This window comes from Neoarius graeffei, chromosome 2 (assembly GCF_027579695.1).
Source record: "Neoarius graeffei isolate fNeoGra1 chromosome 2, fNeoGra1.pri, whole genome shotgun sequence".
In the NCBI taxonomy this organism is placed as follows: Eukaryota; Metazoa; Chordata; class Actinopteri; order Siluriformes; family Ariidae; genus Neoarius; species Neoarius graeffei.
This window is the reverse complement of record NC_083570.1, coordinates 66,179,711-66,204,764: the sequence shown is the minus strand read 5'-3', so window position 1 is coordinate 66,204,764 and position 25,054 is coordinate 66,179,711. Positions and strand designations below refer to the sequence as shown.

The 25,054-nt window shown below is 40.3% G+C and overlaps 1 protein-coding gene across 1 annotated transcript; it reads left to right on the top strand.

Moving 5' to 3' along the window:
* The first annotated feature begins 751 nt into the window (after window positions 1–751).
* On the top strand, window positions 752–25,054 carry api5 (apoptosis inhibitor 5). The gene is made up of 14 exons (XM_060914733.1): window positions 752–1,044; window positions 1,910–2,071; window positions 2,176–2,269; window positions 7,734–7,799; window positions 7,987–8,138; window positions 13,812–14,018; window positions 14,163–14,267; window positions 14,464–14,553; window positions 15,581–15,759; window positions 15,852–15,945; window positions 19,423–19,479; window positions 19,578–19,666; window positions 19,932–20,071; window positions 24,265–25,054. The coding sequence occupies exons 1-14, from the start codon at window positions 973–975 to the stop codon at window positions 24,339–24,341; spliced, it is 1,584 nt and encodes a 527-aa protein (XP_060770716.1). The 5' UTR covers window positions 752–972; the 3' UTR covers window positions 24,342–25,054.

The following is a 25,054-nucleotide window of genomic DNA, read 5'->3' as shown; positions in this document are numbered from 1 at the left end:
CAGTGTGTTGTCAGCCAAGAGGTGCTAGCTAACGATGCTATGAGATGTTTAAAATGTGTAAAAAAAAGATGTTTAAAAAAAAAAGCACAGATGTTTAAAATGTGTAAAAAAGATGTTTTAAAAATCACAAATGTTTAAAATGTGTAAAAAAAAAAAAAGAGGTTTTAAAAAAGCACAGATGTTTAAAATGTGTAAAACAAGATGTTTTTTTAAAAAAAGCAGATGTTTAAAATGTGTAAAAAAATGTTTTAAAAAAGCACAGATGTTTAAAATGTGTTAAAAAAAGATGTTTTAAAAAAGCAAAGAAGTTTAAAATGTGTAAAAGAAAAAAAAATAAAAATGTGTACAACAACCATTTTTTTTAATACGAATGGAACATTAAGTATAGCAACAACAAAAATTGTAAGGGGGGGGGCTGTTGTTTATTTGCTCTCTGACTCTTAGCTAGCTGACTCTCCCACACTTTGAAAACCCTGCTCTAGACACACCGAAGATGGACTGTTAAAATGCCACCATTGGTGCCTTTACAGCCCTTGGTGGCTATGGGGAAGAAGAAGAGGCATTTATAAAACGTTTTGGCAGATTTCTAACTCCATACGAGATCAATGTAGGTCGCTTGGGAATGTTTGATAAATGCCGTACTGTAAATGTAAATACAGACAGACAGTCGTGTGTAAATCCCACTCCATGCCACAGAGGGCAGTATAACAAAAGCAGCTGTCTGTGCGGGCAGTCGAGGGAAACTGACGTCACACAGAAAGTTGATGTATTCCCCGCGCGTCAGAAGGGTTAGCGCACGAGCTCTAAGCTAGCGCGCGAAAGGACGCGTTTAGCTCCGGATTCGGTATTAGAAGTCTGATGTTGCGATATTTTCAGACACCCGATATCAGCTCACGGTAACCGGGAGGGGTCTTAAGGGGAAAAAACAAAGTAGACGTTTAGCTTCCAGTACTCGCGGATTCACTGACGCAGATGGCGGCCACAGTGGAGGAGCTGTACCGTAACTACGGCATTCTTGCCGATGCTAAGGAGGACCTGAGCCAGGTCTGTGTTCCTCCAGCGGCTCGAGCCACCGCCATTTTCACCAGCCATACATCTGTACTTTAGTATAACACACACAAGTAGTTCACTGATTCGCTTATTTACTCCTCTGTTTTGCTCATCTTTCTTGCTGCAGAAAGATGCAAACGGCCTACAGCAGTGAGCTAAGCTAACAGCTAAGCTAACGTTAACCTGAGTTAGCAGTCATGGAGCGAGCAGTGCTCCTGTGCACCATTTATTAAAAGTGCATTGCAGGGTGTGAGTGGCTTCTGTAGTGTAATCTGTAACCTGGGGCATTTAGGGATTGAGCTCAAGTGACTGATCTGAGCTAGCTTCAGCCCCCTGTATAGCTGTAATGTTCAGTGGTGAAAGTTGATCGCCTACTCAGTCACATTTATCCAAACAGTAGAATTATAACATAATGAAAAGTCATACATTCTGTGTGGGGATTGAAGCCATGCTCGGGCTTTTTAAACATGACCAAGTAGCCCAGCTAGAGCTGGTATTTTATGAACTTTGTCTAAAAGTTATCAGGAGGTGAGTTGTTTCATGTTCTTGTTTGGTTCAGTAAGCATGGTAATGAGTGACTTGTTATTAGTAATGCATTTCATTTGCAAGTCAGGGTGGTTTAGACCCCAGTGTATTAGCCCCATCTTCAGATGTCTTAGACTGGAGGCAGGAGAACCTAGGTGAAATCCACAGGGAGAGGAGAGCATGCACCGAAACTCCACACAGACAATAACCAAAGCTCAGAATTGAACTGGGAACCCTGATGCTGTGACAGTGGCAGTTCTATCCGCTGCATTATTGTGCTAACCAAAATGTTAGTTCTGTAACGTAAATACATGCATGTTTTATTCCGTTTCAGCACAAAGATGCCTACCAGGTTATTCTCGATGGTGTGAAAGGAGGCCCAAAGGAAAAGCGCTTGGCTGCGCAGTTCATTCCAAAATTCTTCAGCAGTTTTCCAGACCTGGCAGATGCAGCAATTAATGCACAGTTGGATTTGTGCGAAGACGAAGATGTATCGGTGAGTTTGTGTCTCTGACTTCAATTTATATGAGAGAGAGAAATCCCTAATTGTTATAAGCAACACACATCAGTACCTAACTGTTGCATTTTTGTCTTTTGCAGATTCGCCGGCAGGCCATCAAAGAACTGCCCCGCTTTGCAGCTGGAGAGAATTTACCCAGAGTAGCAGACATCCTCACACAGCTATTGCAGACAGGTATTTGTAGGAAGTTATATGTTCACACCAAACGCGGTGAGGGTGTTAAAGTTCTCTCTGGCTGCCCTGCCGACCACGCTGGTAAATTCATGGATGCTCTGTGACATAGATGAAATAAGCGGCAACAAGATGGTTCAGAATGGTTCGTCTCGCAAACTTTAAAAGGGCCACAAAGGAAACGTGTGTCAGCCTGTAACTTGTATCTTAAGAAAAATTATATAACTTAAAAATTAAAACTTGCTAACCAATACCATCAGGGAGCCCGGGTAGGGGTGAGGGGCACATCATAAATAATAAGGAAACCCGTCACCACAATTATCCATTTCTCTGCCATGCCAGGCTACTTGGGAACCGTTTGAATGGAACCAAAATTTACCCGACTGTGTTCTCTACTATTCTTTAGAGCGGAGAGTTTCTAAATTCCAATTGGTTGCTGCCAAACCGTGTCATGGCTCATTGCCATAAAGTTGCCTGGACTTCAACTTTATTCCGACACCCTCATGGCCCAAGACTCACCACCAGCAATCTTGCTGCAAAGAGCTACTGGCTCACATGAACGACTTCCAGTTAGTGATGAGCCATCTGAAGCCGAGGGTCTGAAGTGTGTATCACGTATAAGGGAGTGTTTCGGACGAAGCCCCGCTTCAAGGCGTGTATCATGTAGCAGAAAACGACGTGACTGATGATAGATGAGGCCTCTGTTTGTTTGATTCACATCAGCGTTTCATCTTGAATGTGTGAGGAAAAGGAACTGCCTCAATCCAAACAGTAGGGAGGAAAAAAAATCTGTTCCGGAACAAAAATCAATAAAGGTTCCTCACGTTACTCTGTGGTTACGGTGGTGGCAGCACTCGCAGTCCATCACACACATACTGAACACAAACATAAATGTTACCCCTCTGTTTATGTACCCATTTTTCCCCCTTTCTTGTGCAGACACTATTATACTGAGCATAAAAGCATGCAAAGTGACTGTGGGTGTGTGAGAGAGAGAGTAAGAGTAGACACAAAATAACAATGTTACACAAGTATAGGATATTACATGGTGGTGTGAAGGTATGAAGTTTATCTTTGAGTGGTGAATGTATATATCATGAGTGAGCAAAATATTTTTCAACACAAGAATATAAACTTCATATCTTCGTGGCAATGTGTAATTTTCTTTATATGGATACATCCACAAAAATACGCAAGTTAATCCAAAGAATTTTAGTTTTGAACTGGTTTGGCATTTTGACAACACGCGTCTAGTCAGTGGGGAAACACTGGGAGTGAGGTCATCGGAGTGAAATATCAGAATGTGTCACTCAGATCCGTGATGTATTTCATATGGAAAATCAAAGTTTTTCAACACAAGAAGATAAACTTCCTATCTTCAAGCCAGTGTGTGATTTTCTTTTTAGACACATTCAGAAACACTGTGCAAATTTATCAAAATAATTAATTGATTTTCTCATGAGTGGCACATAAAAATTCATGTCACGGTTTTGGTTCTCCGTGTCCCAGATGCCACTCGTATAAAAAATGAGTGGTGTATTTCCCAGTAAAACACTTGCATCCATTTCATCTCATCTCATTATCTGTAGCCGCTTTATCCTGTTCTACAGGGTCGCAGGCAAGCTGGGGCCTATCCCAGCTGACTACGGGCGAAAGGCGGGGTACACCCTGGACAAGTCGCCAGGTCATCACAGGGCTGACACATAGCCCATGTTTACATTAGATCGTATCAGCGGATCGTCAGATTAACGTTTTTAAAACGATTAGTGTGCACACAGCAACGCCAATACACGATTTGCATGCACACAGCAACGCCAATACACGGATATGCTCGGCTCTGCAGGCATCCTGTGCTCCAAATCACTCCGCCCTGAACAGCGAGTGCCCTCTGGAGGGTGCGCTCTCCGGCCCTGCGCAGCTCACAGAGCGCGCGAGTGGAGCGCACGAGCAGTGATTCGGGACTGAGCCGCTGTGTGTGTGATCCCAGCGCATATCACTTACCACTTGCAAGTGGAAGGATGGCAAGCCTAAAGACAATCATAACTACACAATGGGCAGTATTTGCATCAGTATTTGCAGTATTTTCATACTTTTATACTCTTTAATGAAAGGTGATACAAGGCGTAAGTCCGCGCCGTTTTTCAGCAGTCGCGTCACATGACCAACGCCAGCGAATCAGGAAGGTGGATGTCAGTGACGTTGTCCAATGACGACGCCAGCTAGAGCTCAGCACAGCGTATCCGCGTATTCTCAATGTTTACACAGCACCGGACCAGACACGATCTGAATTGAATACGTGGACCCTGGCGGATTCCCGTTTCCAGGCGGTTTAATGTAAACGGACAGTGCATCCGCGAAGAAAACGAGACAGATACGGTCTAATGTAAACTTGGCCATAGACACAGACAACCATTCACACTCACATTCACACCTACGGTCAATTTAGAGTCACCAGTTAACCTAACCTGCATGTCTTTGGACTGTGGGGGAAACCGGAGTACCCGGAGGAAACCCACGCGGACACGGGGAGAACATGCAAACTCCACACAGAAAGGCCCTCGCCGGCCACGGGGCTCGAACCCGGACCTTCTTGCTGTGAGGCGACAGCACTAACCACTACACCACAGTGCCGCCCCACTTGCATCCATATAATATAAAAAATGGTTACACAAGTTGTTTAAAATGGAACATTGTGCAAAGTGCATGCAAATAATAATGCAAAGTAGTAGAACACTGATGTGCTGAAGCAATAAAAACATGCTGTACATTTCTTTTAGCAGTAGGTTAACAGTGAACTCTGCTGAATGAAAGTTCAAGTAATGAACCTTTTAGTGAATCACAAAGGTCTCATCGATCACGTGGTTTTCTGCTTAAATCAGGGGTTTTCAAAGTGTGGGAGAGTCAGCCCCCCCCCGAGAGCAAATAAACAACAGCCCCCCCCCTTACAATTTTTGTTGTTGCTATACTTAATGTTCCATTCGTATTTAAAAAAAAGATTGTACACTTATTTTTTCTTTTACACATTTTAAACATCTGTGCTTTTTTAAAACATTTTTTACACATTTTAAACATCTGTGCTTTTTTAAAACATTTTTTACACATTTTAAACATCTGCTTTTTTTAAAAAACATCGTTTTACACATTACTGTATGTATTTTTTTCTACAGGTTTAAGTTTTCACATAAATATTTTGGTTTTTTTTTTATATATATATAAACATTCACCTAAACCGCAAAAGAAACAAATCCGACAATAAAATTACTAAAAAAGGACTTTTATCTCAAACCAGTCTAACAGCAAGGTAGAAAAAAATGACCTTGTGTTGTCAGTCTCCTATCAGTCGTGCCAAACTGATTACACATGTTTCTCTTCATGACTATAATTTTGTCTTGTGGAATTGACACCCCCAGCCACTCGGTTTTGCTATACAGTGGCTGAATATGTCGTCATTGGGCTGCATGATTAAAAGGGCATAATTAGGGGGTCAGGAACGTCATTCCCTTGTTGCTGCTCAATGCTGTGTTGTGCAAGTGTAAAGAATTTCTGCCACCACCAGCAGGCTTGTGCAGCAGTTTTACAGCCAGTCCAGCGAACACATAAGAAACCTTTATAGATGTATACTTGCACATTTGACTGGTAGTGTGTTGATGCCCACTTTATCAGTGCCACTTGAGAAACTGGTGGGTGTCCTTGATACAAGTGTATTAGTATGTCATGGTTTCATAATAAGTCCCTGCTTTTATCATGTCGATGAGTGCTTTCTATTGTAGGCAACATGAAGGTGTACTAAAGCACTGTGATTTAGATCGAGCATGGAATGATTATTTGTATTGTATAATCTGAGACTTTAAAGTACATATCCTGGACCAATTTTTTTTTTTTTTAAATATGAATGTCCCTTTACACACTCATCCAGAAGGGTAATTTTGCACAAGGGCATCTGTCTACAAGAAAAAAAATAAAATAACATGTCTGGAAAAATCCCAAGGGAGTCAGGAGCCAGATTCGTGACGTCACGTGCAGAAGCGCCAGCAGGCTGCGCGAGCTTGCATGGTTTCAGTGCACAGCCTGTGTAGACCAAGTTTAGCAGCAAGCAATTTTGCATTGAAAAATGGAATTGTCACCTGAGTGCAATGTTACTTCACCTTTGGATGAAGAATGTAATGTTGCTACACCCTCCTATGATACATCTGTTAACCATTTTAATAACTACGCGATAACGTTGAAGAAATTTGCAGAAAACCACCAGGTCATTTTCTCATAAACAAACCAGCGCTGACGTAGGATTCAGAAGGAGGCGTCCCGCACGTGATGTCACGAAAATCAATGTTTCCCGGGAAATCCAAATGCCAAGTTTTTTCAGAGGCGGACCAGTTCGCCTCAAATGGCTTGATTTCAACTGAATTTTTCTGGTATTGCGCAAGGTAAAAAAAAATTTGTGCAAAATGTGACAGATATTTGACTAAAGTTTAATATAAAATAGGAGAATTACATTGATCTTGCTCCTGAATTTACTCGTGATATGCACTTTAAAGGGGACCTGAAGTAATTTTTCTTAATGAACATGTTATTCAGTTACGTTTTCGGTTTTATTAACCTTATATCGTGACTCGTATTGGCATATTATGTTACACTTATCGGCCTTTTCGGTTTTTAGCCATGTTGAATGTAGTTTGTATGGTCCATGGCAGGCGTCGCTTATCTGCACGAGCTTCATGAGACTTCAAACGTGAAGTATCGGCGCCACCATTTTGAAAACTGTTTACACAGCAGCCAGACTGCCATATCATTCCAATTTAGATTAATTTCAAGGTTTGCCAGCTTCATCAGCGATGGAGATTATTCCATACGACTTCGAACCAACGTCAAATAGAGAAGAGTTGGAAAGACAACAGGATAAGGACTAGTCTGTCATGCTGGTATTTACGTCATTACTGTGGCACAATTAAACCGTGCCAGATCAGGCGGCTGGTGGGTTTTCAAAATAATAAATACATATTATGCTGGGCACATTTCACACACAATCCTCACTAAGGTTTCGGACAGTGCCCTATATAGTGAGAAGGGAGTGATTTCGGACACGGAAACCTGGCTTGATTACGTCGGCATTCGAAAGAGGGCGCACGCATCTTTTGACAATGTTGGCAGATGTTGGTCACTTTGATTTGCGCTGTACGTTTTACATCCGTCCTACGATGTCTCGCACAGGTCTCAACGAATCTCGTTTACGGCCGTTGCTTTGACACTCAGACTGAGATATTACACAACATATTTCAAACACTCATAACTTGCTATAGCAGTGACAAAATAGCGGTCAGAAATGCATTCCTACATTTTATAAAATGAGAGAATTTTGATGATAAAATTTGCCTTCAGTTCTCCTTTAACAGTATCGCATAAAGGTCATGTTGTTGTGTGCCCTATTTATTTGCCATTTTGATGATGGGCTTTTTCTTCCCCTTTCCAGATGATGCAGCAGAATTCAACCAAGTAAACAGTGCACTGATTTCCATATTCAAAATCGAAGCCAGAGGTATTGTCTAAGTTTTCTTTTGGGGTTGATAGAAAGCTGTTTGCGGGTTGTAAAATCCTGGTTAAATTTTAAATTCGTAAATAAGAATATAAATAGGTGAATAGTTGGTCTGTATTGTTTTACTTTCTTCTATTGATAGTTTGTGAAATAGTGCATTGTACCAACTTTCCCTAATCTTGTTTCTCAGGAACCCTTGGAGGTCTTTTCAGCCAAATTCTACAGGGAGAGGATGTTGTACGAGAGAGAGCAATTAAGTTCCTCTCCACCAAATTGAAGACACTGCCAGAAGAAACCCTGACCAAGGAAGTGGAGGACTATATCCTCACAGAGACAAAAAAGGTAGAATAACCTGGTACAAGTTTAAATGACTTGTCTTCAGAAAGTATTCCTTGAGTTGGATTGAGATGGATGCTTGTGCTCTTGGGGCCTTTATACCTTAGCAAAAAGAAAAATCATCACCCAGTTCTCAACCATGGCAGGCTTGCCTATCTTCATGCAATTTACCTTGAGGTCCACATTTTAACATTGGGGAACACTAGTACAAGTTATCACTCAAATATTCTTTCTCTTTCCTCCCAATTAAAAAAAAAGCAGATGAGCCAGTTGAAATATTAATATGGAGTGAGTGACTATTGCATAGGTGGTTTTGGTTCTTTGCTCCTATCTCACGTTAGTAATCTTTTGGCCAGTGCGATCATCTCGGTTCAGTTTTCTATTTTTGTGTCTCTACAAAAAAATTTTTCAGGTTGTCTCTGGATCTGTGCGCCCAAGATTCTTGTTAGTGTGCAATCACAAGGGCAAGTTGATTTCACACCATCACTTTCTGTTAGTGGAGAATATTTAGTCCATTAATGTGTAATAAAATCTCAATACATGTTTGACTTGGTTAAAAGAAATGTGGAAAGTATATACTGTGGGTTCAAAAAGCATTCAGATCCCCAGTCCTCTCAATAACTGCAGGCAACCGGCGATTTTGCCGCCTATAAACGCTCCATTGCCGGCTACTCACAGTGGTTTTTCAAAGAATTGAAATTCATAAGTTTTTACTTCATAATTTATAATTCATAAAAATAAAATTTTGCATTCAGAATCACTCAGAATTCACCATTTATCATCTACATTTTTAAAATTTTCTGGGGGAGGACCCCCGGACCCCCCGCTTTTTTTATATACATCGCGGTGGCGGCTAACGCAGCCTCCGCTCAGCTTATGCTTAACATGGATCCCAGACATCCGCTATTTAGCGGAATTCCACTATTTTTCTAGCCAAAGTGTTTTTTTTTGTTTTTTTTTGTTTTTTTTTTAATTTCTTGTATAGCCGTTAAAAATAATGTTCAAGTAAAATGACCAGCAGAATATGTTCTGATTTGGTTTGCTTGTTTTAGTGATGTTTTCGTTGGCTTCGTTTGTTCTCGTTGACATTCGGGAGCACTCGGAAGTTAAATTGATGTAAATACAGTAAGCCCTCAGTATTCGTGGGGGTTAGGGACCGAACATGGCTGCGAATAAGCCAAAATCGCGAATACTTGTAAACACCCCCCCTCAAAAAAAACCTGCTTGTTCCTTCTTCTTTATGTAGCGCACAGTACTCTCGTTGATGCTGTAGTGACGAGCCACTGCTGCAAAACTCTTCCCTTCCTTTAGCATATCAAAGTCCTACCTTCTCCTGCAGCGTCATTACCTTCTTCTGGCGCTTAGGTTCCTTGGCAGGAGCCTTAGAAGATGCAGAGTGTTTAGGAGCCATTGTAGGGCGTAAAAGTTATTCAAAAATACCAAGAACGCACAACACGTGAACAAGTCTGAACTACGGGAACCGCGAGACTGTACTGTACAATGCGCTCATTCGTATCAGCCAATGAGCAGCAGCCCGCCATTCAAACTTCAGCCAATAGCGAGCGAGCATTCAGCTCCGAGAATGTAGCAGTGCGTAAACGTTCGATATGTTCGCCGCAAATGACCGCGAATCGCTGAGATTTCCGCGAATGTATAGGAGATATGTTCTATATAAAATCCCGCGAATATGTGAATTCGCGAATACTGAACCATGAATAGGCGGGGGTCTACTGTACGCGATAGAATGAGAAAACAATATGGCTGCGCCCATTTGCTAGAAAACGTGTTTTAACTCCGTTCATGCTTTTGTTTCTAATGCGTTGAACTTGATTCAATATGTCGTGGAAAGCGTAGTTGCGCTTAGCCAGAGAGGAAGTTGGATCCAAGAAGAAATTAATGAATGTGGTGAATACAGAACTTGAAACAAAAGCTCATGCGAACAGAGTAGCCAAGAAACCATCCAAAAGAGCACTGCAGGAAGATCAGAAAAAGCAGAAGGAAAGATCAGAGAAACAAAAGCAGAGAAAACTGGAGGAAAGATCAGAGTGCACCCCAGAAAAGAGCATTAAATTCCTCTGCAGTGAAACCTTTCAAAAAGAGAGAGGTTTAAATCAAATATCTCCAATATTTGCTGTACATATGTATATATCTAATATTACTGGATCCTTGATTTCTGCTCATATTCATGATTTTTGAAAAATGAATGTGGCTTATATTAGACTAGTATTGACATTAACTCGAAACAAAAAAATAAACAAATGAGATGAACTATCTATTGTTATAACAAAATCAGTGGAATATTTAGGCAAGTATATTCTTCAAAGCTACATTTTCGTCTAATTTTTATAAAAAAAATTTTGCCACTTATGTCATAGATTACAAAATATGGCATCAAATATACACATTATTGTTAAATTCTGTTGCTTTTCTATGTTAAATCTATGTAAAAAAAATGTTCTATAGCATCTTTAAATGTTAAAGTCTCAACAGCTTCAGGGGGCTTTGCCCCCTGTACCCCCAAGCAGGGGCACTGCCCCTGCACCCCGCAAAGGGCTTGCAGCCCCCCCATGCTGATAGTTTCTTACATTCCTCTATTTTTTTCAATTACTGCTGCAGAGATGCCTATTAGTACGGATTGGCCGTATTTTGTACGGAAAAGTTACGTAAATACGATGTTACGGCAAACAGTGTTATCCTGTACGGAATTATTATAAAGTCTTAAAAAATTCCAGTGAGTTGTTTTTAAATGTCCAAGCGACTTTTTCAATCCATGCGCGATTCACGGCTATTTATTTTTACGACAACCACACATGCTGTGTGTGACATGCGCAGATTCCGCACATTTGTTCGCGCTATTTTCGATACGGTAGAATGGCCGTGCATTACACCCAGTCAAAAGGGCAATGGATACGCGCACTGCAAACTGTGTAGAACTGACATTAACATCACTCATGGTGGTCGCGATGACTGCACGCGGCATGTCAACTACAAAAAACGTATGGAGTATGCTGAAATGGCGTGTCAGGCGGAAAGTAAATCTGGGGGTATCCAGCAGTTTTTTACGAAATCTGTGGATGAAAAGACACGGAACGTGACGCGTGCTGAAGCGGTGATGGTTGACCTATGCTTGGAGTTGAACTTGCCAATTAGTGCCATGAAATGTGAGTTAAACTTATTCAGTTTCTTTTTACATGTATGATTTTTATTCACTGAAATATCAAACACTGGCTGTACTTCTTTAATTCAAAGTCTTTTCAGTGTTACAAGTGCAAATGTACATGTAGTATGATCAAAAACAGAATTTTATGATTAGTGCTGTTGGGATTGTGGCAAAAAATTGATCATTCCACTGTTTTAAATACAATTATAAATGTCATTTTATTCAACGTCTCTTCTGAAGCATTATGCTGAAGTATTTATATATTGGGACATTAAGATAACAATGTCGGACTCTCTTTGGCATGAAATAAGAAATATTTTTTTTAATTTTATTAGAATCCGTTAACAGGTAGAACATTTTGCCAGGCAATATAATATAATACTTTTGAGGAGTTACATTCAATACCAATGATTGGTAGTCAACCGTAATGTCTGCAAACAGGGAACACTATTGTATTTATAAAAATGTGATATATTGTATGCTCTAGAAATTTGAGTGGAAATTCAGTTGAGATGGCTGCTCGCGTTTTGTTTATTCAATTCACACAAAACAGTTCTTTTTAATAATTTAAATGTTAAACATATTGGTATATACACCTCTTTTATAATGGAAATGCGCATAAATTAATGTTACTGAAAGTCATTCCAAAATACTGAAAAATGTTTTCAAGAATACTGAAATTCAAAATTTGGGGTAGGCATCTCTGCTGCTGGGATCCCTGGCTTAACCTCTGCCTACTGCTCTTTCTTACTTGCCCCTTTCTCAGAAATATATTGAGAGGGCTGGATCCCTTCAGTTTTTGCGCACGTTAGCATGTTGGATTAAATTAAAAGTGGCTTAAAGGTAGACTGACTTTCAGATTAAGTGTAGGTCATAAAAAGAGTTTTCCCCGACACCCACTTATTTTTGCTTTGTGGACCGAAAGCTACTGAATTCAAATCACAGACTTCCAATTTTATAAGGTTTGTTTTTTATAGAACAATTAATGAATGTAGGGTCACATGGCTCTAAATCCTCGGGGCTTTTTGTTTGTTTTTTCTTGCTTCACCGTGACACAATACAAGATACTACATCATGCATCACATGGTGGGCTTTCCCTGTTCGCGCAAGGCATTGTGGGATACAAATTTGAAACAGGAGAGAAAAATGGAGAATGAGTGTGCGAATGAAACGCGAAAGACTGACTACAGTAACGGAAAGCGAGAAGAAAAGACGTTATGTTGCGAAGGAAAGGAAACGCAGGACCAAACTAATAAATATTTGCGGTCAGCGAGCACCTCGGTGTGATCAGCTGTTCGTTTAATGACCGAATGATGCAACTGTCAATGCGTGGTCAAGGTAAACCTGCGCATGTGCGCACAGACTTCCTCCGTCTGCTTGACTACTTGAAGCGAGCAATTTCATGCACGTTATTTGCTAGGGAATCCCAAATTAAATAACTTCCCAGCCACAGAATGGCCTGGGGTGTGTGTTTTGTTTTTGTTTGTTTTTAAAGATATTACAGAAATAAATATGTATTACAATGACCAAATTGCAGAGGGAACTAAATGTCACCGATTTTATGAAATTGAAAGTCCGTCTACTTTTAAATTTACTTTTTTGGCAATTAATTCGTTTGGTACAGGAATTGATAAAGTAAAAAATGTTTTTTTAAATTTTTGCCAACTTATTACTCAAATACTGAAATGTTGAGATGGGTATTAAGACATCTTGCTTAAACACTTCAAACTGAACTTAGCTGTATCCTGTTTGCTTTGAATATCTTGATGTCTCTAGAACCTGACTGGAGTCCTCCTGTTGCAAATTAATTGACTAGACATGATTTAGAAAGGCACACACCTGTGTGTGGGGGGGTGCAAAAAACAAGCTCTGAGATCCAAGGACCTCTCCATAGAGCTGTGTGTGTATATATAGTTCTAAACATTTGAATGTTCCCATGAGCACAGTGGGCTCGACTATGAAATGGAAGAAGTTTGGAACCACCCAGACTCTTCCTAGAGCTAGTCCAGCCCAACTCCGAAGGGTCTTGGTCAGGGAGGTGCACAAGAACCCAGTGGTCTCACTAAAAGTACTTCAGAAGTCCTCCAAAGATAAGGGAGAGCTTGCTGAACGGACAACCAACTCAGAAATGCTCCATCAGTTAGGCCTTTATGGTAGTGATGAGACTGAAGCCACTTACGAGTTGTGCGTGTGGGAGGAGCTTTAAGGACTTTTTGAGCATGAGGAAAAACATTCTGTGGTGTGATCAGGCATAAATGTAACTTTTTAGGGTGAACGCCACAGGTACTGCCAATTGCCCGTTTAATACCGTCTTCGTGGTGAAGCATGGTAGTGGCAGCATCTTGCTCTGTCGGTGTTCCTCATCTTTCATTTATTCAGTAACTACAGTGAAATTAATAGGAAATTATTGCAGTTATGAGAGTGAGGAGTGCGAAGTCTGGATTTGCAAACTGGTCTTGGATTTCTAGAGGCATTTTGACCCAAGTCAGATGGCCATTTCATACTGTGTTGCGGTGCAGGTTTTGGAGGATGTAACTGGAGAGGAGTTTGTACTTCTGATGCGGGTGCTGTCCGGCATGAAGAGCTTGCAGACAGTAAGCGGGAGGCAGCAGCTGGTGGAGCTGGTGGTGGAACAGGCTTTCCTGGAGCAGGCCCTCAACCCTGCTGATGCTGACAGTGTGGACCGCCTGCTACAGTGCACACGCCAGGCACTGCCACTGTTCTCGGTGAGCTACTATAGCACAATTATGACCACTTCAAAATCTTAGTAGATTCTGTACTATGCTGCTTTCCCCCCCCCCTTCCAATTACCAGAAATGTCATATTACTGTCTTGTTTAAAATTGCTGGTTTCTCTTTTTATCCCCACAGAAAAATGTGCATTCCACTCGATTTGTGACGTACTTCTGTGAACATGTTCTGCCTAACCTCAGCATGCTCACCAGCCCAGTGGCAGAACTGGACATCCAGCTTGAAGTGAGCATCATATATCTCAGCAAATCTGATTTTTAAAGAATTATTTCAGATTTTTAAATTGATAAGCATGGTGTCATTACAATTCCACTAATTTGTCTTCTTACACTTGTTTCTACAATATGTAGTAACTAATATATGCATGGTTAAAAAACAAAATGAACCATTTTATTTCTATACTGATATCATTCTTCTCCAGGTACTGAAATTGCTGGCTGAGATGAGTCCGTTCTGTGGTGACATGGACAAACTCGAGTCCAACCTCATGATGCTGTTTGAGAAACTTCTGGTAAAACCATAATCAACTGTAGAACTCAAGTGTGAAATTACTTTAAGTATCGCCTTACCTCACATTGGATTTTACAAGATTACTCAGATGAGAAAGATGTGTTAACATGGTGTTATTGCTGTAGTTTTTATAGTTTTCCTGACCAGTTGTTTTAAAAATGTTTTTGTTTTTAATACATTACTATAAATTGGGTCTTAAATTGTAATTTGAAGAGGCATTGAGGGCATAAAATATTGCATTTAAATATTGGATACTTGTAGACACCTTTTTATCTGTGAAATTTAAACTTTTAAATTGCATGTTCTTAAAGGATAACTTAAGGCAAATTTTATCAATTCTATTTCTCTCATTTTATTAAATATAGGAATTAATTTTTGATGGCCATTTTGTCACTGCTACAGCAAGTTATGAGTTTGAAATATGCTCTGTAATACAGCAGTCCATATGTCAAAGCAATGTCCGTAAACGAGATTCGTTGAGACCTGTGCGAGACTTCGTAGGACGGAAGTAAAATGTACAGCGCAAATCAAAGTGACCAACATCTGCCAACGTTGTCAAAAGACGCGCGCGCCCTCTTTTGAATGCTGACGTAATCAAGCTGGAAGTTTTGTTTGCTTTGATAGCAATCAGGAAAGTTTGAAAAAAGTAGGCAGTAATCGTCATTTAAACTCGTTTTTGTGCAACATTTTGTTTGGGAAACAGTTTTCAAAATGGCGGCACTGACACCTGGCTGACACTTCACGTTTCGAAGTCTCGCACAAGTCTCGTGAAGATCGCGCGGATAAATGACGCCTGCCACGGACCAAACGAACTAAATTCAACATGGCTAAAAACCGAATAGGCCGATAAGTATAATATTTAATTGCAATTGGTTGCCAATATGAGTCACGATATAAGGTTACTAAAACCGAAAACGTAATTGAATAACACATTAATTAAGAAATAAAGCAAGTTTAAAAATGACTTCAGTTCTTCTTTAATAGTAGAACATATAGATGATGGGCTACTTTTCCTACTTGATGTTTAGGAGTTCATGCCGTTGCCTCCTGAGGAAGAGAATGGGGAAAATGCTGGGAATGATGAACCCAAGCTCCAGTTCAGCTATGTGGAGTGCTTGCTGTACAGTTTCCACCAGCTTGGCAAAAAGTTACCAGACTTTCTTATTGACAAGGTCAATGCTGAGAAATTAAAAGACTTCAAGATCAGGTCTGTCTGTGTCCTGGCTGCCAAATTAAATTGACAATCATGTAATTTATCTCATGCAAGTTGTGATTTCACTAATGATGTTTGATCTATAGGCTGCAGTACTTTGCACGAGGACTCCAGGTGTACATTCGCCAACTCCGTGTGGCCTTGCAAGGCAAAACTGGTGATGCTCTAAAGACTGAAGAGGTACTGTTAAATGGTTAAACTTCTACTTCATCTTTAGCTTAGTGCAACCCTTATTCCAAAAAAAAAAAATTGGTATTGCTGTATGTCAATAAGCAGAGTGCAGTGATTTTGCAAATCCTTTTTGACTTGTATTCAATTGAATACAATGCAAAGACAAGATATTTAATGTTCAAACTGTTTAAATAAATATACTCATTCTGAATTTGATGCCTCTTTACACATTCCAAAAAATTTGGGACAGGGGCATGTTTACCACTGTTATATCACCTCTTCTTTTAACAACCTCAGGAAGCATTTGGGAACTGAAGACACTAATTGTGAAGTTTTGAAAGTTTAGAGGTTTAGACGAGTGTTCTACACCCGGATGTTATTTTTTTTTTCTTTCTGATAAGGTTTGTTTCATTTAATTTTTCAAGATCAGGTTCTCTGGGCATGCCCCACTGGGAGGAGACCCCAGGGCAGGCCCAGGACACGCTGGAGAGATTACATCTCTCGGCTGGACTGGGAATGCAGAGCCTAATCTAGGGTGCGTAATACGCGTTTTTTATCTGTCTGTCGCACATCCACTTTTTGGGCGCGAGAGTGATATCGCGTATCTATTCATTTTGTCGCGCATTTATAAGTAGAGAGCGTGTAGTCACGTTTTACTGAATCTTGCGCGTATCAATTTGTCAGCACCCGCTAGCAAGCACTGCGGTAAATATAGCGTTGTTTACACACCAATCGGAAAGGACCGAAGTATTCCGAATGGTTTATTTAGTGGGTAAAACAGTTTTGTGAACTATTATATCATTGGTCACTGAACCGGAAGACAGTGTATCTCAACCAATCGTGTGAACTGTTTTAAAAATACCCAAAAGCACATGGCATATCGTTCTGTCTCATCCAAACATAACAATTAGACCCTCCAGGATTTCGCGATTTGCAACATCAACGCAAATTCAACCAATCCCTGTGAATTCAGGCGGTGTTGCAATTCTATCCAATCACCGCAACTTTCCCGCAAATTTGACCAATCATTGGCGTCGTCTTGCGGTGACGTCGACAAACTACCTTCCGCCTTACTTCCGTGTATACGTTCAAGAGAAGCAGCATGTGCGCAGTGTTGCCAGATTGGGCGGTTTTAAGTGCATTTTGGCGGGTTTTGAACACATTTAGGCTGGAAAACGTCAGCAGTATCTGGCAACATTGCATGATGTGCGAGTCAGTGTTTATATAGGCTTAAATTCTGTTACTGAAAGTGTGTTGTGTTTACAGTGAAGGACTGTGTGCACTTTATTTTTTTTTTACTTAATACAAGAAATTAATGGATGCCAACATTTTTGCCAAAATGGTATTTTATTTTCCATTGTTTAGGCAGCTTCAGCATCATACTGTGAGATTCTGTTCAAATTTTTTTTTTCTTCTATGAAGCCTGAGCCATTTATTTTATTAGTTTATAATTATTGTTTAATTTAGTCTTCAGGAGAGACTGCCTGCACACAGTACTAGTATTAAGTTTTGTTTTTGTTTTTTTTCTTACATGAAAGCTGAGGCATTTATATTATATTTTAAGGTAACTTCATGTTGTGCTGTGAGGTTCTATGCACTTTAACTTTTGAACCAACAGGTGCATTTGGATAAGTAAAGCCTATTTTTCTGCAGTTTTGTAGTCCTGGTAATCTTACACATTCTACATGATTGCTTGTTTGTTTGTTTGTTTGTTTGTTTGTTTGTTTGTTTGTTTGTTTTGTTTTGTTTGAGTAATTTGTTTAATTTTTCTTGTTGAAAGTTCAATTTAGTATTATGTTAATGATATTCTAAAAGTAAAGATTAATAAAACTGTTCTGTTTATAGATGTACTCTTGAAAATATCTACCAATGTATTACTTATTTTTCTGTCCCCACTAACTAGAACAAATGAGGGATATTTTTACCCATGTTAATATTTTCTGTCCCCTGTTTCTACAACTAGTGAGGGATCTGTCCCCTATTTTCAAATTCCTAGATTAGGCTCTGGGAATGCCTTGGTATTCCTCCAGAAGGAGCTGGTGGAGGTGGCTGGGAAGAGGGAAGTCTGGGCTGCTCTGCTTAGGCTGCTTCCCCCAGGCCCGGATAAGCGGCAGAAAATGGTTGGATGGATGAAAGTGAAATTCTTTCCCATTCTTGCTTGATATGACTTGGGTGATTTTTATTTATTTATTTGTTTGTTTATTTATTTATTTTAAATACAATTCAGGATCTCCGCTGTCCTATTTTGCACTCCGTAATGTGTGTAACATTTTCAATGGGAGACAGATCTGGACTGCAGGCAGGCCAGTTTAGCATCTGCACTCTTTTAGATCAGCATGACTTCATCGTAACACATGCAGAATGTGGCTTGGCATTGTCTTGCTGGAAAAAGCGAAAATGTCTCTAAAAGACATCATCTGGATGGCAGCACATGTTGCTCCAAAACCTGTATGTACCTTTTCAGCATTAATAGAGCCTTCACAGTTGTGCAAGTTACCCATGCCATGGGCACAAACACTCCCATACCATCACACATGCTGGCTTTTGAACTTTTTGCTAATAACAATCTGGATGGTCCTTTGCTTCCTCTGGACTAAAGAAGAAATGTCCATAATTTCTAAAAAACATTTGAAATGTGGACTTGTCCGGCCACAGCACACTCTCCCACTTTGCAGCAGTCCATCTCAGATCAGCTCAGGCCCAGAGAATTTGGTGGCGTTTTTGGATGTTGTTGATATGCCTTTCACGATGGGAGATGTAGAAATGAACTGTTTACATCAACAATAGTTTTCTGAAGTGTTCCTGAGTCCATGTAATATAATCTCCTTTATACAATCTCATCAGTTTTTAATGCAGTGCCATCTAAAAGATCAAAGGTCACGGGTGTTCAGTATTGGGGTTTTTTTGCCTTGGCCCTTACATGCAGAGATTTCTCTGGATTTCTTTTTTTTTCTTTTCTATCTTTTTATATAGTCATGTCTGGTGAAATCCCAAAATTTCTTGCAATTCTACGTTGAGAGACGTTCTTAAATTGTTGAACTATTTGCTTGTGCTGTTTTTCCGAAAGTGGTGAACCTTGCCCCATTCTTGTTTGTGAAAGACTGAGCCTTTCCAAGTACTAATTGACCTGTTTACCTGTAAAATGTTCCAAACAGGTGTGTTTTGAGTATTTTACAACTTTCCCAGTCTTTTGTTGCCCCATCCCAACTTTATTGGAACTTGTTGCAGACACCAAATTCAGAATGAGTGTGTATTTACAAAAAAAAAAAAAGTACATCAGTTTAAACATTTAATTAACTTTTTTATTTTCCCTGTTGTATTCAATTGAATATATGTCAAAAAAGATTTGCAAATCATTGCATTCTGTTTTGGTTTTATACAGTGTCCCAACTTTTTTTGGAAGCAGGGTTGTACATTTTATTAAAATTAGTGTTTTAGTTTTAACATGGTTGCAGGTTTTCAGAAACTTGTGCTGTGTTCCCTTAGAATAAAATCAAAGTGGTGGCTTTGAAAATTACCAACAACATCAATGTCCTAATCAAGGTAATGCTTTAAATGGGCAAAAGCTGATAAGTAAATGGGAAATAATAAAGCTATTGCTGTACCTTGTTGGTTTTTACACTGGTTCGTTGCTGTTTTAGGATCTCTTCCACAACCCTCCATCCTACAAGAGCACTGTTACTTTGTCCTGGAAACCAGTGCAAAAGACTGAGGCAGCAGCTGTTGTGGGGTAAGCTTCTTAAGTCAAGTCAACTTTATTGTCAAATATGCTATACATGCTCGACATGCAGCACAGATGAAATTTCAGTCCTCTCTGACCCACGGTGCAAACAGGCAATGCAGTAAATAAAAAAATAGAATAACTGAAATCAACAATATAAACAGTATAAACACACTAGATAAGAAATAGACATGGACTAAACACTCACAGATATATATGCGCAATGCTAGACATCAGGGCTTATTGTCCGACACATCTCTAATGTATCCCATAGACAAAAACGTTCTTCTGGAGAGGATCCGGCTACAGGAGCCATTGGAAAGAAAGTTTCCCCATTGCCCAGGAGGGATGCACGGCAAATATATAACCCCCCAAGTGGAAAATACAGTGCTAGTATTGGGAACTTTTCTTATGGTGAGTTTGGCGACCTGCACATTACACTTTAAGTGCTGTGAACTGTAACCACACAAAAAAAAAAATGGGAGGATGTCCTGCCTCAGTGCATCTTATGTAATTTGAAATAAATTACAGCGCTGGCTTCATATCAACTGTGAATCCCATCTCGAGTGCGTGCTACTACTTACTGCTGATGCATGTCTTCAAGTCTAGTTAAGTGTCTCTGCTTTTAGGTGTACCAGAAACTGAGATGTGAATTGTGACCTGAATATGCTACTGTACTTCTAAATGTTTTTGGCTGAGCCATCCAATATGTAACAACCTAGAGCAGATGAGGGTAAAAAGGTGGCACTACTTCAGTGTTTAAGCAAATGGTACCTTCACTCAGCTATAAAACAACCTGGAGCCACAGTATTCAGCATTTTTTGTGGTAATTTCACAGTATGGGACTTGTCATACGTATTTATATTCACACCTATATAAAGTGTTGGTTATGACGATCTAGGACTAGAAAACTAGACTCAAAAGACAGCTGTTCACTTTGGTGAATGTCAGGAGGTCTAGCAGCACAATGTAAGGGTACGCTGACACTTGCACGATTCCGTGGCACGCATTGGCACGACTCGAGTCGTGCCAGTGCGCAAACTAGTCGTAAACTGGCGTGAAGTGTGCGTAAACCCGTCGTGACTGCGTGCCATGTCGGGACGAGAATTTTGAAATGTTCAAAATTTTGGTCACGACAAAATTTCACGACCGGGTCGTGAACTATGCGCAAACTGTTCATGATCTCATCGTGAACTCGTCGGGACGATGCGGGAGGATGCGTGCCAGTGCGTGGAAGTGCGCGCCATGCCACGACTGTCACGAATTGCCACGAATAGTTCACGAACAGCTCACGTCGAGTTCACGAGTAGTTCACGAATTGGTGCGCGTCGCAGCGTGGCCGTGCCTTCCCACTGACACGGTCACGCATTGATGGCACGAGCAGTTCACAACTAGTTTACGCACTTCACGAACAGTTTGCGCATGGCACGAGTAGTTCACGACGAGTTCACGAGCAGTTCACGACTACTGCGCGACAGTGGCGCTCGCGTCGGTGCGGGGGTGTATATATAGGGCTTCCCGGACACTTCTCGCCATTCGCAATTTTTTTTATTGCTTTTTTCTTTAATGTCTCTTATTTTCTATTCCTTCATGACTTTTTTTTGGGGGGGGAGAAAAATGGAACAACTGTGGATGCAGCTCATGAAGCTACTACCATTCTTTCTTGCCAAGGGACAGCACCAGCAGGGGACATGTAGTAATGTGACAGGTAGTCTCGCTGATCCTTTGCATCCTTCTGGGTATGATGGCCGGTTAGAGGCAGCAGCCCCTGCAGGTGTCGGTCAGTCCTCCATCCACCAGGGATCAGATCATGTGTGTCCGGATCTTCGCGGTCCACTTCTGAAATTGCGTGTGGGTATCTGATGAGGATGAGGTTGTGCATGACACAGGCATGCCCAAGTCGGCACGACACCGTCCGAATTGCGCAAACTCATCGTGCCAATGCGGGAAGTGCGTAAACTATGCGCAAACCATGCGTGAACTCGTCGTGCCAGTTCGTGAATGTGGACGGGCATGCATTTGTGAACTCGTCGTGAACTATGCGTGAACTAGTCGTGAACCGTGCGGGAGCCTCCCAGTTCGTGCCCCAAAATGGCACGACTTGCCACGACAAAATCATGGCCAAAAGTCATGCAAGTGTCAGCCTAGGGTAAGAAGTAAAAGATAAAATTAATGCAAAATTACACGAAAACCTCCAAAATGCTAAATAGATCAATGTTCAAATGAGTGACTTATTGATGATAGCTCCCACTATTAAAAAAGCTAGAATGACACTAAACCAAACCACAGTTAAGTGTTCTAACCCATTTTAATTTGTTAATGTTATGAGAATTCAAAGCTGCTTCCCGGTCGGTCATGTTTGTACACAAAGATGATTACAGTGGAAACAAACCATTAAACCAGAGCTTTTCAAACTGTGGAATTGTAATTGCACAGCTGAGGGATGAGATGGAAAATACAAAAAAAAAATTTAAATGACACACCTTTACATACTTGGAGTAAGAGTTCTGCATTTTAAAATTGGAGTATGCTAGCATGTTATCCCTCAGTAATACTCCAAAATGTTTGCCCCCCCCCCCCAAAAAAAGAAAAAAGCAGCAGATGAGACAACTGATGTACAAATCTGGAATAATGGACAGTCCTGCCCACTTACTTCATATCACTCTGGTAATGTTTTGGCTGGTGCCCTCTTTTCCCAGTGGATTTTTTTTTTTCCTCTCTCTTTTTCCCCCACCCCCCTGGTGACATGTGCTGATGCAGCACCCTCACTTCTGTCACTGGAAATGAAGTTGACTTGATGTGAAGTAGAAAATCCATCAGATCTAACTTTTAGACATATGTACACAGTGCATCTCAAACAATAATAATATTGTGAAAGCTCTTTCCCCCCCATTTTCAACTTTGCATCCACGATATTCATTTTTAATTCAAAAATGTAAACGTTTCATATTCTATATTCATTATATATAAAGTGAAAATATTTCAAGCCTTTTTTTGTTTTAAATTTGATTATGGCTAATGGCTCATGAAAATCAGAAATCCAGTATCTCAGATTATTAGAATATTTCCTAAGATCAATCAAAGGAATTTACAATACAGAAATGTCCAACTTCTGAAAAGTATGTTCATTTATACACTCGGTACTTAGTTAGGGCTCCTTTACCATGAATTACATCATCAATGCAGCACGGCATGGAGGCGATCAGCCTGTGGCACTCCTGAGGTGTTACTGAAGCCCAGGTTGCTTTGATGGCAGTCTTCAGCTTGTCTGTATTTTTGGGTCGGGTGTTTCTCATCTTCCTCTTGACAATACTCCATAGAGTCTCTATGGGGGTTAGGTGAGTTGGCTGGCCAATTAAGCACACTCGTATCATGGTCTGCAAACTATTTGGTAGTAGTTTTGACACTGTGGGTAGGTGCCAAGTCCTGGTGGAAAAGGAAATCGGCATCTCCATAAAGCTTGTCAGCAGATGGAAGCATGAAGTGCTCTAAAATCTCCTGGTAGATGGCTGCGTTGACTTTGGACTCAATAAAACCCAGTGGACCAACACCAGCAGATGACATGGCACCCCAAATCATCACAGACTGCAGAAACTTCACACTGGATTTCAAACACCTTGGATTCTGTGCTCTCCACTCTTCCTCCAAACTCTAGGACCTTGATTTCCAAATGAAATGCAAAATTACTTTCATGTGAAAAGAGGACTTTGGACCACTGAGCAACAGTCCATTTCTTTCTCTCCTTAGCCCAGGTAAGATGTTTCTGAGATTGTCTCTGGTTCAGAAGTGTCTTGATTATATTCGTAATGTGACAGTTGTAGCCCCTTTCCTGACGACGTCTGTATGTGGTGGCTCTTGATGCACTGGCGCCAGCCTCAGTCCACTCCTTGTGAAGCTCTCCCAAGTTCTTGAATCAACTTTTCTTGACAATCCTCTCAAGGCTGCGGTCATCCCTGTTGCTTATGCTCCCTTTCTAGCCAGCCTTTACAGCAATGACCACCTGCGGCTTACCGTCCTTGTGGAGGGTGTCAATTGTCTTCTGGACAACTGTCAAGTCAGCAGCCTTCCTCATGATTGTAGTTGTGCGTACTGAACTCAATCAAAAGAGACGCCGCGTGGGGTTTTTTTTTTTTTGGTTACTGTTTTACTCAAACTCGAAATGAAATACTCTATTTTGAGGGTTTTTCCACTGTAAGCCATAATTGTCAAAATTAAAAAAAAAAATTTTTGAAACCTTTTAATTTACCCACAATGAGTCTAGAATACATTCATTTTTCACTTTCTTAAATAACTGATGGAAAATATTAAGCTTTTTCATGATATTCTAACTGTTTGAGATGCACTAGTACAGTATCAGTTAACTAGTGCCTGTTAAATGGTCAAAATGTCACTTAAAAAATTATTTATAAAAAAAAAAGGTACTGGGCATCATGGGGGTCAAGTTTGATTGTCGGAGTTAAACAAACTGTACCAAACAAATGACTCATACCCGAGTAAATACCTGCAGGGCTGCATGCAGTGAACAGTGACTTGAATGAGAGTTTGAGGACAGCAGATCAGAGTTGGTGTGTGCACTGAAAGCTGTACAATTCATCCTGTCTTCTTAGAGCAAAGAGGTGGGTTCAGAGGTGGCCGAGGCAGAGGTTTTGGACGAGGAAACAGAAGTCGAGGACGGATCTACTGAAGGAGGACTATATAATATTTTTAGACATCCATCTACACAGCTGCAGGTCTGCCACATGCCAGCATCTCTACTGTTCTGACAGCATCAGTCCTATTCCTCTCCCCATTTACCACTTACTGTATTTTATCCCTTCCCAGGTTTGTTCTGTTTTCTTAATATGGTATTGAAATCATACTTAGTTTGTGTGCTTTTTTTTTTTTTTTTTTTTTTGGAAGTTAAATAAGGCAAATGTGTAATATGTACTTTTGATTGTATTTGTATGGTGGCAGATCTTTTTGTAATTTTTTTTTGTAGTTTTTCAGTGTTTTGTTGGATATTGTCTTCAAATGACTTTGTAAGATACACTTGTTTTGATCTGCATTTTTATTATAAACCAGTCCAGTCAAAAAAAAATTTCCTGTCACTGGTAATTTTTGGAAATTGCTATTTACATTTATACCAGATCTCCTCCTATGCCGTCACTTTGGGCTTTGCAGTTTTGGATGTATAAGGAAAGGGAGCCTAGTATTTTTAGTGATGTAATCCTTGATATTTGTCTTGATGGATGTTAGTTGCCATAATTTAGCTTCAAATATTGACTGATTTTCTTAAAATGTTCAGGTAACTTTTTCAAATTTGAGGTTCTATTTTGAATTTCACTTTTTTGCATGCATATTTTACATCAGTTGGAATAGTTATTTAAGTATTTTGAATAAAAACTATTGGTACTTCTA